This window comes from Mobula birostris, chromosome 21 (assembly GCF_030028105.1).
Source record: "Mobula birostris isolate sMobBir1 chromosome 21, sMobBir1.hap1, whole genome shotgun sequence".
Classification (NCBI taxonomy): Eukaryota; Metazoa; Chordata; class Chondrichthyes; order Myliobatiformes; family Myliobatidae; genus Mobula; species Mobula birostris.
Genome location: NC_092390.1, coordinates 35,635,475 through 35,655,599, shown reverse-complemented (window position 1 = coordinate 35,655,599; position 20,125 = coordinate 35,635,475). Strand labels below are relative to the sequence as shown.

The 20,125-nt window shown below is 42.7% G+C and overlaps 1 protein-coding gene across 1 annotated transcript; it reads left to right on the top strand.

Annotated features, from left to right (window-relative positions):
* The first annotated feature begins 11,987 nt into the window (after window positions 1-11,987).
* On the top strand, window positions 11,988-18,770 carry ankrd1b (ankyrin repeat domain 1b (cardiac muscle)). Its single transcript, XM_072239301.1, has 9 exons — window positions 11,988-12,158; window positions 13,920-14,126; window positions 14,299-14,430; window positions 14,510-14,617; window positions 14,709-14,807; window positions 15,089-15,187; window positions 15,279-15,377; window positions 15,910-16,008; window positions 17,448-18,770. Exons 1-9 carry the CDS (start codon window positions 12,132-12,134, stop codon window positions 17,544-17,546), a joined length of 969 nt encoding a protein of 322 aa, XP_072095402.1. The 5' UTR covers window positions 11,988-12,131; the 3' UTR covers window positions 17,547-18,770.
* Window positions 18,771-20,125: the final 1,355 nt, after the last annotated feature.

Here is a 20,125-nt window from a genome sequence, read left to right as displayed (position 1 = left end):
GCTAAAAAGAGGGCGTTTAGAGATGGAAATAAGGAGGAGCTGAGGGCAATACAGAGGGACCTGAAAGCCAGGATCAGGGAGGCTAAAGACAGGTATAGGAGGAAGCATGAGTGGAAACTCCAGCAGAACAACATTAAAGATGTCTGGAGGGGGATGAGGACCATCACTGGGTTCTGGCAAACTAGCAACAGAGGATCTGAAGGCAGTGTGGACAGGGCCAACGAACTTAACCTGTTCTTTAACAGATTTGACATTGTGGCCCCTGACCATCCCCCACATGAGTCATCTGTTGTCGGCCCCCAACCAACACATTCCACTCTCCCCTCCTACCCCTCCTCACAGTCCCCCACCCTGCTCTCATGACTATACCTGAACTGGAGGGGTACTAACATTCTTGCAGGAAAGTTTGCTAGTGCTGCTTGGGGGGATTTATACTAAATTTGCAAGGGCAGGGATCCAGAATGTGAGAGAGGATAGCGAGATGAAGTATAAAGGACAGGTGGGGACTACATGGTTCCGGAATATTAATTGTGAAGTAGAGAAAGGTGAGGCGGAACGAGTGATAAGGAGGATACATGTGCAGAGGGATGGTCTGACGGAGCATGGAGTTAAATGTGCAGAAAGAATATGTAAATTTAAGAAGGATAACAAAATTCAAGGGGCGTATAGCCCGGTGAGAGTTCGGGGAGCTGGGTTATGCACAATAGGCAGCGATTTAAACAGAGAGAGGAGAAATAGGTTAAAAATTCTATATCTGAATGCACGAAGTGTCAGAAATAAGGCGGATGAGCTTGAAGCTCAGGTGCGAATGGGTAACTATGATGTTGTTGGGATAATGGAGACATGGCTGCAGGGGGATCAGACCTGGGAATTGAATGTACAAGGGTATACGTACTATCAAAGGGACAGAAAGGTGGGCAGAGGGGGTGGGGTGGCCCTGTTGGTGAGGAATGAGATTCAGTCCCTTGCAAGGGGGGACATAGAATCAGGAGAAGTAGAATCAGTGTGGATAGAACTGAGGAATAGTAAGGGCAAAAAGACCCTAATAGGTGTTATCTACAGGCCCCCAAACAGTAGCATGGATATTGGGTGCAAGTTGAATAGGGAGTTAACAATGGCATGTGGCAAAGGAAATGTCGCAGTAGTTATGGGGGATTTCAACATGCAGTGGAACTGGGAAAATCAGGTTGGTACTGGACCCCAGGATAGGGAGTTTGTAGAGTGCCTACGGGATGCATTTTTGGAGCAGCTTGTATGAGAGCCGACCAGGGATAAAGCTATTCTGGATTTAGTGTTGTGCAATGAACAGGATTTGATAAGTGACCTTGAAGTAAAGGAGCCATTAGGAGGTGGTGACCATAATATGATGTTTTTATCTGAAAGTTGAGAGGGATAAGGGCAGATCAGAAGTGTCAGTATTGCAGTTGAACAAAGGAGACTATGGAGCCATGAGGGAGGATCTGGCCAAAGTTGACTGGTTGGATATCCGAGCAGAAAAGAGAGTGGAACAGCAATGGCAGGTATTCTTGGGAATAATGCACAAGGTGCAAAATCAGTTCATCCCCCAGAGAAGGAAGGATTCAAAGGGGGGAAAGTGGACACAGTGGTTGACAAAGGAAGTCAGAGATAGCATAGCATTAAAAAAGAAGTATAACAGAGCTAAGGTGAGTGGGAAGACGGGTGATTGGGAAATTTTTAAGGAGCAACAGAACTTAACTAAAAAGGCAATACGGGGAGAAAAAATGAGGTATGAATGCAAGCTAGCTAGGAATATAAAGGAGGATAGCAAAAGTTTTTTTTTAGGTATGTGAAGAGAAGGAAGATAGTTAAGAACGATGTTGGGCCCTTGAAGAATGAATTGGGAGAAATTGTTATGGGAAACAGAGAAATGGCAGACAAATTTAATGAGTACTTTGGATCTGTCTTCACTAAGGAAGACACAAGTAATCTCCCAGATGTATGGATGGGTCAAGGACATAGGGTAACAGAGGAACTGAAACAGATTGACATTAGGAAGGAAACGGTGATGAGTCGACTGATGGGACTGAAGGCTAACAAATCCCCAGGTCCAGATGGTCTGCATCCTAGTGTACTAAAGGAGGTGGCTCTTGAAATTGCGGATGCATTGGTGATCATTTTCCAATGTTCCTTAGATTCAGGATCAGTTCCTGAGGATTGGCGAATGGCTAATGTTATCCCACTTTTTAAGAAAGGAGGGAGGAAGAAAACAGAGAACTATTGCCCTGTTAGCCTAACATCAGTAGTGGGGAAGATGCTAGAGTCCATTATTAAAGATGAAATAGCGGCATATCTTGATAGCAGTGATAGGATTGGGCCGAGCCAGCATGGATTTACCAAGGGCAAATCATGCTTGACTAATCTATTGGAGTTTTTCGAGGATGTAACCAGGAAGATAGACGCGGGAGATCCAGTGGATGTGGTGTACCTTGACTTCCAGAAGGCATTCGATAAGGTACCACATAGGAGATTGGTGGGTAAAATCAGAGCTCATGGCATTGGGGGGAGGATATTGACATGGATAGAAAACTGGTTGGCAGATAGAAAGCAAAGGGTAGCAGTGAATGGGTGTTTCTCGGAATGGCGGGTGGTGACTAGTGGGGTGCCACAGGGCTCGGTATTGGGACCACAGCTGTTTACGATTTACGTCAAAGATTCAGAGGAAGGCATTGTGAATAACATCAGCAAGTTTGCTGATGATACTAAGCTGGGTGACAGTGTGACATGTGATGAGGATGTTAAGAGAATTCAAGGTGACTTGGATAGGCTGGGTGAGTGGGCAGAAACAGCAGATAGCGTTTAATGTGAATAAGTGTGAGGTTATTCACTTTGGGAGCAAGAACAGGAAGACAGATTATTATCTGAACGGTGTGGAGTTAGGTAAGGGAGAAATACAAAGAGATCTAGGAGTACTTGTTCATCAGTCTCTGAAGGTGAATGAGCAAGTGCAGCAGGCAGTGAAGAAGGCTAATGGAATGTTGGCCTTTATTACAAAGGGAATTGAGTACAAGAGCAAGGAAATCCTTTTGCATTTGTACAGGGCCCTGGTGAGACCACACCTGGAGTATTGTGTGCAGTTTTGGTCTCCAGGGTTAAGGAAGGACATCCTGGCTGTGGAGGAGGTGCAGCGTAGGTTCACTAGGTTAATTCCTGGGATGTCCGGACTGTCTTACGCAGAGAGGTTAGAGAGACCGGGCTTGTACACGCTGGAATTAAGGAGATTGAGGAGGGGATCTGATTGAGACATATAAGATTATTAAGGGATTGGACAAGATAGAGGCAGGAAATATGTTCCAGATGCTGGGAGAGTCCAGTACCAGAGGGCATGGTTTAAGAATAAGGGGTAGGTCATTTAGGACAGAGTTGAGGAGGAACTTCTTCCACCAGAGAGTTGTGGAGATGTGGAATGAGCTGCTTCAGAAGGCAGTGGAGGCCAATTCTCTGGATGCTTTCAAGAAGGAGCTAGATAGGTATCTTATGGATAGGGGAATCAAGGGTTATGGGGACAAGGCAGGAACCGGGTATTGATAGTAGATGATCAGCCATGATCTCAGAATGGCGGTGCAGGCTCGAAGGGCCGAATGGTCTACTTCTGCATCCATTGTCTATTGTCTATTGTTTATACCCCTTCTCCACACGAAACCACCATGGTGGGCTTCACAGCTGAACAGGTGAGAAGACAGCTGAAACGTCTCAACCCAAGCAAGGCTGCAGGACCGGATGGTGTCAGTACCAGGGTGCTCAAAGCCTGTGCCCCTCAGCTATGTGGAGTACTTCGCCATGTACTAACCTGAGCCTGAGGCTCCAGAGGGTTCCTGTGCTGTGGAAGGCGTCCTGCCTCGTCCCTGTGCCGATGACACCGCGCCCCAGCGGCCTCAATGACTATAGACCGGTGGCATTGACCTCCCACATCATGAAGACCCTGGAGAGACTTGTTCTGGAGCTGCTCGGGCCTATGGTCAGGCCACACTTAGACCCCCTCCAGTTCGCCTACCAGCCCCCAATAAGAGTTGAGGATGCCATCGTCTACCTGCTGAACCCTGTCTACGCCCAGCTGGACAAGCCAGCGAACACTGTGAGGGTCATGTTTTTTGACTTCTCCAGTGCGTTCAACACCATCCTCCCTGCTCTGCTGGGGGAGAAGCTGACAGCGATGCAGGCAGATGCTTTCCTGGTGTCATGGATTCTTGATTACCTGACTGGCAGACCGCAGTACATGTGCTTGCAACACTGTGTGTCCAACAGAGTGATCAGCAGCACTGGGGCTCCACAGGGGACTGTCTTGTCTCCCTTTCTCTTCACCATTTACACCTCGGACTTCAACTACTGCACAGAGCCTTGTCATCTTCAGAAGTTTTCTGATGACTCTGCCATAGGAAGGGAGATGAGGCTGAGTACAGGGCTATGGTAGGAAACTTTGTCACATGGTGTGAGCAGAATTATCTGCAGCTTAATATGAAAAAGACTAAGAGCTGGTGGTAGACCTGAGGAGAGCTAAGGTACCGGTGACCCCTGTTTCCATCCAGGGGGTCAGTGTGGACATGGTGGAGGATTACAAATACCTGGGGATACGAATTGATAATAAACTGGACTGGTCAAAGAACACTGAGGCTGTCTACAAGAAGGGTCAGAGCCGTCTCTGAGGAGACTGAGGTCCTTTAACATCTGTCGGACAATGCTGAGGATGTTCTATGAGTCTGTGGTGGCCAGTGCTATCATGTTTGCTGTTGTGTGCTGGGGCAGCAGGCTGAGGGTAGCAGACACCAACAGAATCAACAAACTCATTCGTAAGGCCAGTGATCTTGTGGGGATGGAACTGGACTCTCTCACGGTGGTGTCTGAAAAGAGGATGCTGTCCAAGTTGCATGCCATCTTGGACAATGTCTCCCATCCACTACATAATGTACTGGTTGGGCACAGGAGTACATTCAGCCAGAGACTCATTCCACTGAGATGCAACACTGAGCGACATAGGAGGTCATTCCTGCCTGTGGCCATCAAACTTTACAACTCCTCCCTTGGAGGGTCAGACACCCTGAGCCAATAGGCTGGTCCTGGACTTATTTCCTAGCATAATTTACGTATTACTATTTAATTATTTATGGTTTTATTACTATTTAATTATTTATGGTGCAACTGTAACGAAAACCAATTTCCCTCGGGATCAATAAAGTATGACTATGACTCTGACCAAAGTCCAAACTATAACTCTGCCATTTCTTTCAGTACCTTGGATGCATTCCATCAGGACCAGAGATTGTCTATCTTTAAGCCTACAAGTTTGCTCAGCAGCACCTCTTTAGTTATAGCTATTGTATTGAGGTCCTTACCTCCCATCGCATCCGTATCATCTCTCTGTGGCATGTTAGACATATCCTCCACTGTGAAAACCAACACAAAATAGTCATTCCATGCCTCAGCTATCTTCCCATTACCCAAAATCAATTTCCCCCTTCTCATCCTCCAGGAGACCTACATTCACTTTGGCCACCCTTTTCTGCTTTATATAATTATAAAATCTTCTACTATCCATTTTTTATATTTTGTCCTAGTTTATTTTTATAATCAATCTTCCCTTTCTTTATTGTTCACTTAATGGTTCTTTGTTGTTTTTTAAAGTTGTCCCAGTCTTCCAGTTTACCACTACTCTTGGCGACTTTGGACACATGAACTTTTAGTTTGATGTCTTCCTTTATTTTCTTAGTTATCCAAGGCTGGCTCTCACCATCCTGACTGCCCTTGCTTTTAACAGGAATATACTTTTGTTAAGCACCATGAGAAATCTCCTTGAAAATCGTCCACTGTTCCTCAACCATCCCACCATATAGCCTGTGTTCCCAGACTACTCTATCCAACTCCTCCCTCATCCCATTTTAGTCTCCCTTGTTTAGGCATAATACACAAGCTTTTAGATCAAACTATTGACCCTCTATTTGTATGAGAAACTCAATTATACTGTGATCTCTCTTTCCAAGAGGATCCCTAACTACAAGATTGCTAATTTTACCTGTCCCTTTGCATAGGACCAGATCCAAAATAGCATGTTTCCTTGTAGGTTCAGTAACATGCTGTTCAAGAAAGCTGTCGTGTATGCGTTCTATGAAGTCCTCCTCAAGACTGCCTCAACCAACTTGATTCACCCGATCTATGTGCAAGTTAAAGCCCTCACAATAACTGCTGTTCCATTCTTACATGCCTCAGATATTTCTAAGTTTATTGCCTGTGCCACCGTAATGTTATTTTCGGTGGCCTATAGACAACTCCCACCAGTGATTTTTTTTCCCTTTACTATTCTTAATCTCTACCCAGATGGATTCAACATTCTGCTCCGTTGATCTTATATCATCTCTCACTATCACCCTGATTTCATCCTTAATTAAGAGCGCTACCCCGCCTCCCTTACCGTCTTGCCTACCCTTCCATGTTACCTTATATCCTTGGATATTTAATTCCCAACCCTCTCCACCCTGCAACCACATTTCTATAATGGCCACTAAATCATACCCCTTTATACTGATATGTTCCACGTTCACTGAACTTGCTATGAATGCTACAGGCATTCAGATAAAGAGCTGCTGCACTCATTATACCTTTAAAACCTAGTAATCTATAACTTACCCACTTATAACCATATAACAATTACAGCACAGAAACAGGCCATCTCAGCCCTTCTAGTCCGTGCCAAACGCTACTCTCACCTAGTCCCACCGACCTGCACTCAGCCCATAACCCTCCATTCCTTTCCTGTCCATATAGCTATCCAATTTAACTTTAAATGACAACATCAAACCTGCCACAACGACTTCTGCTGGAAGCTCATTCCATGCAGCTACCACTCTCTGAGTAAAGAAGTTCCCCCTCATGTTACCCCTAAACTTTTGCCCTTTAAATCTCAACTCATGTCCTCTTGTTTGAATCTCCCCTACTCTCAATGGAAAAAGCCTATCCACATCAACTCTATCTATCCCCCTCATAATTTTAAATACCTCTATCAAGTCCCCCCTCAACCTTCTATGCTCCAAAGAATAATACTTTTATTCTACTCTATATCTGTTTACAAAAAAAAAGATCTTGTTTGCGTTTGAACTCTGTTTATAATTTGTCCATGGACAGTCAAAGATCTGTTTGACTGATGGAAACAGCCCAGTTTCCGTTTATTGAAACTGCTTTAGAATTGACCTCCACAATCACATTGCTCCTCAATTCTTCTCACCAGTATGCATCACCTAGTGCTGCTCTTCATCTGCTGTTACACAGGGAGAGCTGTGTGCATGGAACAAGCTGGGAAGATGGTAGAGGCAAATACATCAGGGACTTTTAAGAGAATCTTAGGAAGGCATATGGATGAAAGAAAAATGGAGGGCTTTGCGGAAACAAAATTTTAGGTTGATCTTGGAGCAGTTTAAAAGGGGGCAAAGGGCCCGTGCTTTACTGTTCTATGCTGTTCAATACCATTGGCCCACCTATTCTATATTCTCTTGACATCTTTTACTGCTCTTAATATTTAACACTCCTGCAAGTTTTGTATAATCTGTAGATTTTGAAATTGTGGTCTGCTATCCAAATCTATGACACATACCAGGAACACTCAGTGAATTTAGCACACACAACTATTAACAATTGCTCTGTTTTGGGTGTCTAAGCCAATTTTGTATCCATTGAACAGGCCAATACTATCTGCAATCTAACACTGCCTATGGAGGGCTGTAAATCTAAAAGAAAAACAGTCAAATATGAAATATTCTGCCCATATTTGAGGAAGAATCCAGCCTTTTCTGTATAACTGAGGGATGGCATGAAGCACCACAGGACAGCGTCCCACTTTACCTGAAGTGACTGCTTATTCCAAGTGCAACTGCAAACTTCTGCCTGTTCAGACTTAGCTGGAATAATAAATGTACCAAGCCTATAAGTGGGTTGACACCACTTATGTCTTGGAGCAGGTAGGGACACAAAACTACCAAGTCTCTGCATGTTTAATATACATTGCATAGGTTCTTGATTAGTCAGAAAGTCAAATGTTACGGAGAGAAGACAGGAGAACGGGGTTGAGAGCAATAATCAATCAGCCATAATGGAATTGCAGATCAGACTTGATGAGCTGAATTACGCCATGATGGAGCAGCCTAATTCTGCCTTTACATCTCAGGACCTTATGTCTTATTAACCTGAAGCTTGATCCTTTCATTTATCACTTGAATCATGAGGCTCAAATGTAGTATTAAAATGCATGAAATGTTCTACAGTTCTACAATGATTGCTTGGAAATTTAAACACTGTTAAAGAACTCAGACAAAATTCCTTTGGCCAGGCAGATATAAGAATGTGTATCTGGCTATTCGAAGGGAGGGAACATATGACATATTTATAGGGTTTGTTGAAACAGTGTGGTCAATGAATATTGTATATACACCACAGAAGTTAATGAAGTTCAAGGAGTTAGTAGAAACCGTAGAAAAACTACAGCACAGAAACAGGCCTTTTGGCCCTTCTTGGCTGTGCTGAACCATTTTCTGCCTAGTCCCACTGACCTGCACACGGACCATATCCCTCCACACACCTCCCATCCATGTATCTGTACAATTTATTCTTAAGTGTTAAAAAAGAACCCGCATTTACCACCTTGTCTGGCAGCTCATTCCACACTCCCACCACTCTCCATGTGAAGAAGCCCCTCCTAATATTCCCTTTAAACTTTCCCCCCTCACCCTTAACCCATGTCCTCTGGCCAATGGTCAATTTGATTCTATAAATTCTATATAATTTGATGAAATGCTTTATTATTTGCTTGCCCTGATATGGTATTCTGGTATATTGGTTATGATAAAACACTTAATCAATATCATACAAGATTTCAGAACATTTCAACTTTTACTGATGCAACAAATGGTAGCTCATGTGGAAAGGATTTTTCCTACAATGGGGGAGTTTAGGACTAGGTGGTACAGGCTCAGAATAGTAGGACATTCCTTAAGAACGGAGATGAGGAAGAATTTCTTTAGCCAGAGGGTGGTTAATCTGTGAAATTCATTGCCACAGATGGCTGTTGGGGCCAAGTCCTCGGATATATTTAAACCAGAGCTTTATAGATTCTTTATAGAGTCAGGGCATCAAAGGTTACAGGGAGAGGCAGGAGAATGGAATTGAGAGGAATAGTAAACCAGCCATGATCGAATGGTCGAGCAGACTTGATGGGCCGAATTCTGCTCCTACGTCTTATGACCTTATGGTTAGAACATTTTGCAGATTTTACAGAGAACATATTAGAAAAAAATTCTGCTTCAAAGCTGGCATGAATTCAATGGGGCAAGTACCCTCCTCTGCTGTGCTGTATGTGAAATTTAAAGAGGCGTCTGAACAGGTAGCAACACGCGCAGACTGCTGGAGGAACTCAGCAAGTCGGGCAGCATCTATGGAAAAGAGTAAACTGTCGACATTTCGGGCGAGAGAAGGGTCTGGGCGCGAAACATCGACTGTTCGCGCTTTTCCATAGATGCCTTCTAACTCTAATCTGCTGAGCTCCTCCGGCACTATGTGCGTGTTGCTTTGGGTTTCCAGCATCTGCAGATTTTCTCGGGCAACACACACAAAAGTTGCTGGTGAACGCAGCAGGCCAGGCAGCATCTCTAGGAAGAGGTGCAGTCGACGTTTCAGGCCGAGACCCTTCGTCAGGACTAACTGAAGGAAGAGTGAATAAGGGATTTGAAAGTGGGAGGGGGAGGGGGAGATCCAAAATGATAGGAGAAGACAGGAGGGGGAGGGATGGAGCCAAGAGCTGGGCAGGTGATAGGCAAAAGGGATATGAGAGGATCATGGGACAGGAGGCCCAGGGAGAAGGAAAAGGAAGAGGGGGGGAAACCCAGAGGATGAGCAAGGGGTATAGTCAGAGGGACAGAGGGAGAAAAAGGAGAGAGAGAGAAAGAATGTGTGTATAAAAATAAATAACGGACGGGGTACGAGGGGGAGGTGGGGCATTAGCGGAAGTTAGAGAAGTCGATGTTCATGCCATCAGGTTGGAGGGTACCCAGACGGAATATAAGGTAGGTTCCCTGCTGGCTTTCTGTACCCTCCTTCCTTGCCGAAGAGTTCATTATATCTGTTCCTCTCATTCAGTTCCCCCAGCTAGCGACCGCCTGACCAATTGATGGCGTTCTCCCTATCTTGGACAGGTGATCTGTGAGAATAGATCCCAGGCAGCACTTCCCTGCCAAGTTTCTCCATCATCCTCTGGCCGAAGGTGTTCTCGCTTTATGTGATGTGTTTGGGACAATCCATCTGTGTCTGCGAGATACTCCGTGTTTACAATTACAGGAAACGTGGCCACAGGTCTACTAATGAATTCTAGAATGGGGCACTTGCAAAGTTGATTATAAGTATTAATAATAATAGATAGGTGTAGGATGTCTGCGCTGTATACCTTGAAATAATGTGGCCGTGCTCGGAACAATGGATATATGTGCCATTCTTTTCTGTCTGGTGCAGCAAAATAAACTATATTCATAATTATTTAATTTGAAAGTTAGAGCAAATAAAACTGCTGAGACACGGGGATCGCTCATAAAACTTTATTTCTAACTGGACATTTCGGCTGTGCGGACCTCGCCACTCCACAAAGGGACACATTGGGTGTAAATGAGAGACGCGTAAACACACAGTGAGACCATTAGATAATAAAAGTAAATATTAATAGACTCTCATCTGGAATTTCATATCTCCCACTCGGCCTCGTATCGTTTTGTCTTCTAATCTGATCTGACAGCCAACTATAAACAGTAGCAGGCGGAGAATTTGGACAACATCTCGATCTCGTTGTTGGACGATCGCTGTGACCCGCTGTGTTTGGGAATGTCAGATTTCGTCGATGTGTCCGCTGCCTACAATTGTGTTACTCACGCCGCTGCATCAAGCCAGGATGAATTAGCAAACTGAAAGGAGCCACTGGGGACACGCTTGTGAAACCCAAAGCCTCGTTTACTAAATTTGCGCGGCCCTGGGTCTTCCCTTCACCAGACTGGCGGGTGGTAGTTATACGGTTCACGGAATCCCTCTCCTGAAAATGTCCCAAATTCCCCAAAGTCGTATTTTAAGGTGTGTTGACAGGTTATATCCATCAAATTGGGGATGGTAGGATGAGGAAACGCCACTTAGTGCAAACACACTAAAGGCATCATAAGCGTATCATTAAAAAAAATGGCATAGGATAAAAAAAATCGCGTATGCCAGTAGTTGAACTAAAGATCAGTAGGTCAGATATCATCTGCGGAAAGAGACATATCAGGTATACTGCACTTTAAAAAATGATTTATGGAAATCCACTGAGGAACATTCATTCCCATACAGAGAACTTCTACTCCTCTACAGTATGTTGTTAATGTCCTTTTAGACACGCGCGGCAGTGTTCTTTCATGGTGCGGTGTGGTCAGCAATATCGTCTTTCCAGGCAGCCCATATTTCCGCAAACGCTGACTGCATCTTGCGCGGGAAGTGGAAGAAGATCTCATGAAGTCATACACAGAATCTTCGATCTGATAAAATAAGCGGGTTATTCTGATTTGAAATATCTTCTTTATGTATCAATGATTAGTCGATCTTTCCAAAGATTACGTTTAAACTGGGTGAAACAGGGACTAGCACTGTGTTGCTCACTTGACTGCGAGTCAAGGTGAACTGCAACATTAATTCATTTTAGGCATACTCGGCTCGGCTGGGCTAGCACACAACCATCTCTGGAATCCAGCAAAACAGCTGTCACACAAAACATGAGGTGGCAACGTGATTAACATAGCTTGGTTCTTTAGTCATTTCTAATAGCACGCGGATCATATTTCAGATGTTTCATATATGTCGTTTTGTCTGGATTGAAGGCGTCTGTCATCCGCGGTTAAAAAGGTCTTGTGACATGAAATCACGCCTACCGCTATGCCCGGAATGACGAGGAAGCTGCAGCCGCCGACCGAGCCCCGGGCCCAGCTTCTATCTTGGAACATGATCTCATTCAGAGGCGCTGGTTTTATATATAAGGAAAGTTAAGGCTGGGAAACTCATCAGATGCTAGCAGTTGGCTACCGACGAGATTCAGCTGGATTCAGGGAGTTCTAAGACCCACCGACAACATGGTGATGCTACGAGTTGAAGATCTGGTAGGATCTTTGTTTCATCCAAACAGTAGTATTTAATGAAACCTTAATTTTCTATTTACTAAGGATAAATATCCCACAGTGCTTTTAATATAAAGTTAGCATGCCTGTAGAGTTATGACCTTATGTGTAAGTTTTAAATATAGGATTTCTTGAAGCAGTAATAGATCAATTATATATGTGAATCTGCGTAGTTACAACATTTTTATTGTAATCTATAATTTACCCACTTTTATTCTGTTTACAAAAAAAACTCTTCTATGCACTTTAACTCTGTTTATAATTTGTCCAGAGACAGTCAAAGATCTGTTTGACTGATGGAAGCAGCCCAGTTTCCGTTTATTGAAACTGCTTTAGAATAGATCTCCACAATCACATTGCTCCTGAATTCTTCTCACCAATACAGTATACATCACTTTGTGCTGCTCTTGATTACGCTTCATCTGCTGTTACACAGGGAGAGCTGTGTGCGTGGAACAAGCTGGGCTGGTGGTAGAGGCAAATACACCAGGGACTTTTAACAAGTTGGGTACTTTATAACAGGCAAAATATGCAGTTTAATAAAATGTAATCATATACAATGACAACGATGGCTCGGGCTGGATCTGGTTTCCCTGGAGCGAAGAACAGAGGTGAAGAACGGACATGATAGACGTATACAGTATATATTAATGAGGAGTACAGTCACAGTAGGCTGCAGGAAGCCATTACCCATATCAGAGGTAGATAACATTGGAGAACATAGATTTGGGGTAGGGGGAGTTGGATTTATTGGGAACCTGAGGGAGCATTGTTTCACCCAGAGGGTGGTGAGTACATGAAAGACGCCGTCGGAGGTAATACTGCAAGCAGAGTCTCCAGCAGCATTTAAGACTTGGCTTGATGAGAGCTCGAATCGCCCAGTCATAGAAGGTTAAGAGCCAAGTGCTGGAAGAGAGTTTCAATACTGATGGTGCTAATTAGCTAGCATGGATGTGGTGCTTCCATGTTGTGTGACTGTGATGACTCACAATTTGAGAACACAATATATAATTTCAGGGATATCTAAGAAAATGCCGGAAATATGCAGCAGGTCAGGCAGGACAACTGGAGAGAGAACTAGAGTAAACTTACATCAAATTGGTAGAGCTGGAAATAAGATAAGTTTAATGTAGCTGTGACGGGGGAGAGACAGAGGGTACAAAGGGGAAGGTCTTTGGGAGGGCTGGGACCAGGAGAGACTAGATGAATGGTGGTGATTTCGACTGAAGGAAGGCGGTGAATGGTAAACTGGTGGTGTCAGTAGGAAGTGACGAGCGCGAGCTAAAAGGACCAGAAGGGAAAAGTCTGGTTGGGACCGACATCACTCCGCAACTTCTCGATGACGCAATCATACCCGAAGGCGGGAAGCCTGGCTCTATAGCGACATCTCTCCATATCGCGCTGAAAAGATCGACTTAAATGCATTAACGGGAGTAGATACGCGCTGAATACTTGGGTTTTAAACCGCCACAATCGTTATATAGAAACTCAAGATTCAAGATTCAGCTGTATTTATCTGGAGTACATCGAGTTCACACAAATAAACTCCGAATCAGAATGTGAATGTCTTTGTAAGATATTTCAGTTGGACATAAAGAACTGGGCTCAACATCACTATATCACAGGGAGTTCTTAAATTAAATGTGGAATTGGGGTGATTTCAATCCTCTACTCTCTACTGTAATTGGTCTGGAAGCGCCGAAGCGAACTTCATCCAAATTTATGCCGTGTCTCTTCCAACAGGTAACCGGTAAGAAGAGCCTGGCTAAGCCCGGGGAATGGGAGGCTGGTTCGTTGAGTGTGCCGGAGGAGTTCGGAAGTGGAGGATACTGCTCTGCGGTGGCGATCGAGAAACAGGATGATCTGAAGAGCCAGACAGAGCCTTTCCATTTCATACCCAGCCACCAGCACCAGAAGGAGAAACTCCAGCCAGTGGCACATAGCAAAAACGTACGTGCAATGTGCCTCAAATAGCTCGTGATTGCCAATATTCTTTCTGCAATTCACATCGGCTCCCTAGTCCCCAATGTCTGTAATATATTTCTGATCAAATTACATTTCCTGGACATTTCTACTCCTTCGAGGGTTTCAGTAATAATCTTCTCTCATTATTTGTTTTCAGATAAAACCTGTGGAACAGAGACTGAAGCTCGAAACTATAGACGATCTTCAATTCCTCATTAGGTTGAAGAAGAAGAAACAGTCTAAGACTATTGCACCGGGACTCCCAAAGGAACAAGAACCGGAAATTATAGTAAGTTTAGGCACTGCGAGAGAAAATTGAAAAGAAATCCATTCTTCCAGAAACTAACCCGTCCTGTGCTCTGTCCCAGACTGAACCTGTAGATGTTGAAACGTTTTGGAGAGCGGCTTTGGACAATAAACCCTTTGTGGTGGAGAAATACCTTGCAGATGGTGGCGAACCGGATGTTTGTGACCAGGTAATAAGACGCAATCCTATTAATCGAATGTTTGTAACTCCGCCTGATTAAAGGAAATTAAGTATCTTTTTTATTTATTTTCTGCACACAGTTTAACAGGACTGCCCTGCATCGCGCTTGCTCGGAGGGAAACGAAGAGATTGTACTGAAACTACTGGAAGCCGGAGCCTCCACAGAGTTTCGCGATATGGTACGGTATCATGTATAACGATCAGACACACCGGGGTTTGAAATGACTGATGCAAACACCTTGAACTTCAAGGAGCACTTTAGCCTCAAAGCCTGCGAGGTTTCATTTGTCGGTTACAAAGTGTTTGCCCGGTTTGTTGTGGGTGGGAACAAAAAACAAGCGCCAAATACTGTCTGTAAGCACGGTTACGTCATCGCCCCACGTGACTGCAGACGCGTCCCGGAGCGCTTGGATTCCCTCCTCCCGTTACTAACAATGACACAATCTTGCTTCTGGCGCAGCTCGACGCAACAGCGGTCCACTGGTCCTGTCGCGGAGGCAGCCTGGAAGTTTTAAAAATTCTGCTAAATAAAGACGCAGCTGTAAACGCAAAAGACAAGGTGAGCAGATTATCTACCTAATCAAATCTCTGACTAAAATTCACCGGTATTCAAACCAATTTGACAATAACCCCTCCCTTTTGTTATACAGTTATGCAGCAGTCCTTTGCACGTGGCTGTCAGAACCGGACATTATGAATGTGCTGAACATCTAATCGCGTGCGGAGCAGAACTTAATGCGAGAGACATTGTGAGTACTAAAAAAAATTTATTCGCCTCTAATATAGCTACACTGAACCTTTATTTCCATAAAACAGTTTAAAAGACTAGATTGTAATGCAATACCTTAGTTTTTTTAAAATCGATGCGCCAGTGATAGATAGCGTGATGATAGAACTTTAGAATGACAACTGATTCGTTTTAATGCCCATGGAGGGCAGTGAACTTGTGCCCAGGCTGGGATAATGCAAAAGGGCGCTAGAACACAGAAATGTTAATCTATGTTTTATTACATTATCGTGGGAATTTATTTATATTGCAGCCGAAAGAATTAGAATGCAGTATTTTTGAGCTTTTTTTTTAAAATAATGGAGGATATCTTGACCAGTTTCCTAGGTCATTTTAATTCTAACACTGTTGCTTTTGGTGATTGAGTCTAATGTGTTTTGGGGCTGCTGAAAGTTAGTCCCAAATCTGGATTGAGGAGAATGTTCCAAACATACTTTGTGGATGTGCTAGTTCATTGCAATTTACTATCGTCTTTCAAATCTCGTTCTCTGAAGGAAGGGGACACGCCTCTGCACGATGCAGTGCGACTAAACCGTTACCGACTAATGAAGCTGCTGATGATTTACGGAGCCAAAATCACTTTAAAAAATTGTGTAAGTACAAATAATCAACAGGCAGACTCCCTTTCATCTTACAGGGTTCAAACCTGAGTTAGTGGTTAGATTCTTTGGCTGTGCTTTTGTTAAAGACATTTATAACACATTTTGAAGAGTTTTTGTTGATGAATATTTGTCTGAGCAAAGACTAAGTTAAAACCCATCTTTGATAATCGACATTATAATTTGCTTTTTAAGTATTTACCCTTTATTAATCCAATTGTGTGTCAATCTGAATTATTCAGCGGATTGCGCTACGCAATATATTATAGTGACTAGATAATTTGGTGCTTAAAACCTGAATGGCAATTTAATTTGAACTAAGCAACTTAAAATGGCAAATGTTATCTGTTTGATTTTAAAGGCAGCGGCTCATTTGATGTTAGTGTGGACATTACGCGCTTGGGTTACTTGTGATTACATTCAGTATAGAGGGTTGCGTTGTTGAACAGGCTCGAGGGGCCGAGCGGTCTACTCTCCTAATTCGAAAGTTTACAGAGCCAGATATTGGATAGCACAAGAATGCACTTGAAGTCCGTGAAGAGCAACTGAATGTTGTATCTGCCAGTGTTAAATTTAGCCTATAACGTACACATCCCTAGAGCATCATAGACACACAGACAGGTTCCATAAAGTCTGCAGCTCCATAGCATTTATCTAAATTGAGCTGTTTATATTAAATTGGGCACATATTGGATCATTATAATGGATGCCTGCATTTATGCTGTTTCTGTGTGGAAATGAGAAATTGCGAAATGCATTAATGGTTATCTCACGACGAATCATCTACGGGTACAGTCCCGACCACTGTTGCTGGCCTCTTCTACCAACACTGCTGCCCCAATGCCGGGATATCCCATTCCCAAGGCTGGGTGCAACGGTAACCCCAGGGTCGAGGTACCACTGCTGGGCAACAGAAACCCCTTGCAGGATCGAAGAGGTGTTTGTGTATGGAGCGAGAGGGGGTAAGAGAGAGTCGGGATAAAGAAGGGGAAGGAGAATCGATAAAGGACATAAAAGAGAGAGTGAAAAGGGGAGATGCAGCCGGGGCTCAGTTTGTTCTGTTGAGCACATAGACCAGACAGTACAAGAAAAAAATGTTTCAGGATGTAGTCTTTCATCAGAATGAAATTGTTGGAAGATAAATAAATATTTAACAGGAGGGAGAACAGGAAAGTCAGACATATGTCAATGTATTGTGCTGTCATCAACTTGAAAGAAAAATGATAATAGTTTTTCTACCACATAATAAGGAAATATGAGGGAAATTGAAGATCATCGTGTGTCAGGATAGTGGAATCAATGAATAAATAGACAAGCTCCGGTGTCCTTAAATTGGAAAACCATGGAAAATTTGGATCCATGCTTTCTCCCCCTTTAGAATTTGTCAATTCAGTGTTTTGTTGCTTAATGTAATTCCCATTGTCTTGTTACAGAACGGACAGACACCATTGGATCTTGTTCTTCAGTGGCAAACTGGCACAAAGGAAATACTTAACCAATTTATGGAAACCTCCCAGATGTCATCAAAATGAAGCCTGCTGTAGTGAGGAGTAAAGGGAGCCTCTTCCCTGTCCCCTCCTCCAGCCCCAAGGATGCCAGGTGCATTCTGCTTTGAATTTCTGAGAACTTCAACACATTCGCGACATGCTTAGTATTAGAAATGTTCAATCTTCAAAGCTCAATATAACAAAATCTATTGAAAGTGCTTCAGTTCATGCATAATGAAAATGAACTTAGAGAAGTGAAAAGTCGAGGCTGGTTTTTTAAATGAAGACTGAAGTTCCTGCTGACGTTTTCAGCTGTCAATAAGGGTTTATTCTGAAAATACGAAGTTGAAGGAACGAGACTGGAGAACACTGAAGAACTGAAATTCGGAGTGGTTTGTGTATACAGGATTGATGTTTCAGAGATAATATATGGGACAAGGTGTTTTAAGTGTTTCACTGTTCTGTAATTAATTGGCAATGGTGGAACGATGTTTGATTACCACCCTCCATATATTTATTAAGATGGCAATTCAGCTATTAAAATAGTTTATCAAAAGATAGTTGGATTTGAAAGTGGGTTCTTGGATGGAATTTAGGTATGGGCTAGATGTAAGCAGAAAGTAAGTAAGGATACTGAAAGTTATGACCTGAAACTTTACAAGGTAATGAACTATATTTATGATGTATTATTTGTACATTTACATGTTACAAATTTGTAAATTTTGTACACATTATGTACTGTTATTTATTTGCAACTTAAATGAAACGAGTTTGCTTTTGCAAGTGGGTTATGATTCCAAACATCTATTTAAGAAAAATAGTATTTTCTATAAGACTAGCTATACGATAATGGAGGAAAACAGAAAGCAAGTCTCCAACCATGGTTGTGGTTCTTGAGGCCAAGAAGACTTGAGAATCTGAGATGTATATCAATGGTCATCTGGCAGATTTAAATGTAATTGCAGCACAGATGTGACCAAGATCTTTGGTCACAGGCAAGATTTTGCATCTAGACAGTACATTTGGGTGATTGTACCCATGAATCCACCCATGAATACATGCATGTGATCTGAGGTAGAGATGGAGACTCTCATAATGAATATCTTCATGTCTTCTCCTCAGAAAGTGATATTATTCATATAATATTTAAAGTGCTATTGTGATTTATTTTGAAAGTTATTGTACTATCTTACTTTGTGATTTATTCAAACACTGAAAACCATATTGTAAGCAGAACAAAAATAAACACGATTGAGTTCTTTTCCATCATTTGAAGCATGCTGGTAACTATATTTATATTCACATCAGTTGTGCTATTTATGGAGATAACAGGATTCAAAAGCCACAGGCCTTTAAGATGTCAATGCTACCTAGTAAGCAGGTGTGGTTAATTCAAATAACTAATTAATCATGTAGTACAAGGCTGTAACTATCAAATAAGCGTGTGACTGAGCAAAAATCCAAATAATTATGTAAATAATCATTATAGAAGCCACAAACAGAAATGTGATCAAACTGAAAAATTGAATTAGTGCCGAGAGTCACCAACACTAATTCCTCTAAGCCATAACTTATTTCCTTTACGTGAAAGATGCTGTCAAGGTCGTATCAAGTAATGGACTTTTTACTTGTGTCTGCCAATTCCTACACCTAACTAGAATATTACTTCTAATATTGCATTCATTTTCCTAACTTTCTTCTTTTTCCGGGTGATGGCACTTTTCCAAGTTGTTATTGGTAATGTTCTGAGTGCTTCAATCTTTGTTTTTGCTTTCTAGCCCCATGAAAGGTTACATGTTACTCCACCAGCACCCCAGCAGTGTTCATCTTTAACACCTATTTCTGGTCCCTCACCATACTATTGGAAAATGCACTTTTTCTGCCCTCTGTAAATTGATTACATTTGGCCTTCTGGGGAAGAACAGTAGATGATAGGGCAAAAATTGCAGTCAGTGGGATGAATTGATGTGCAACATCCAAGCAAAATTGAAAAGGATGATGAATACAGTGTTGAATTGAATGTTATATTTGAATGCACCCAGTATACTGAATAAGGTAGGTGATCTTGTAGCACAGCTAGATAGGCAGATATGATGTGGCATCACTTCATTCTGCCTGAAAGAAGTTCATAGCTTACCATCCAAGGATACATCTTGAATCCAAAGAACAGGCAGGTAAGCTGAGGGGGTCAGGTGGGTGTTGGTTAAAAAAAAATGAAATCAAATCTTTAGAAAGAGGTGACATAGGATCAGGAGATGTAGAATCCTTGTAAGTACTGTAGAGTTAAGAACTGCAAGTATAAAAAGACCCTGATGGGAGTTACATAGAGGGCCCAAACAGTAGGCAGGAGGTGGGATATAAATTTCAATGTGAGATTAAAAAAAAAGGCATGTAATAAGGTCAATATTGTGATAGTGATGGAGGCTTTCAATATGCAGGTAGATTGGGAAAATCAGGTTGATGCTGGATCCCAAGAGAGGGAATTGTAGAATATCCATAAGACAGCTTTTTAGAGCAGCTTGTGGTTGAACCCACCAAGAAAAAGGCAATTCTGGATTGTGTAATGAACCAGATTTGATTAGGGAGATTAAAGTAAAGGAACCCTTAGGAGGCAGTGATCATAA

Bases quoted from the DNA above. Each gene is read 5' to 3' on its own strand.
- ankrd1b (XM_072239301.1), top strand. From the start codon at position 12,132: ATGGTGATGCTACGAGTTGAAGATCTG. The intron at 14,618-14,708 runs GTAATAAGACGC...TTCTGCACACAG, and splicing joins AACCGGATGTTTGTGACCAG to TTTAACAGGACTGCCCTGCA. The intron at 15,188-15,278 runs GTGAGCAGATTA...TTTGTTATACAG, and splicing joins CTGTAAACGCAAAAGACAAG to TTATGCAGCAGTCCTTTGCA.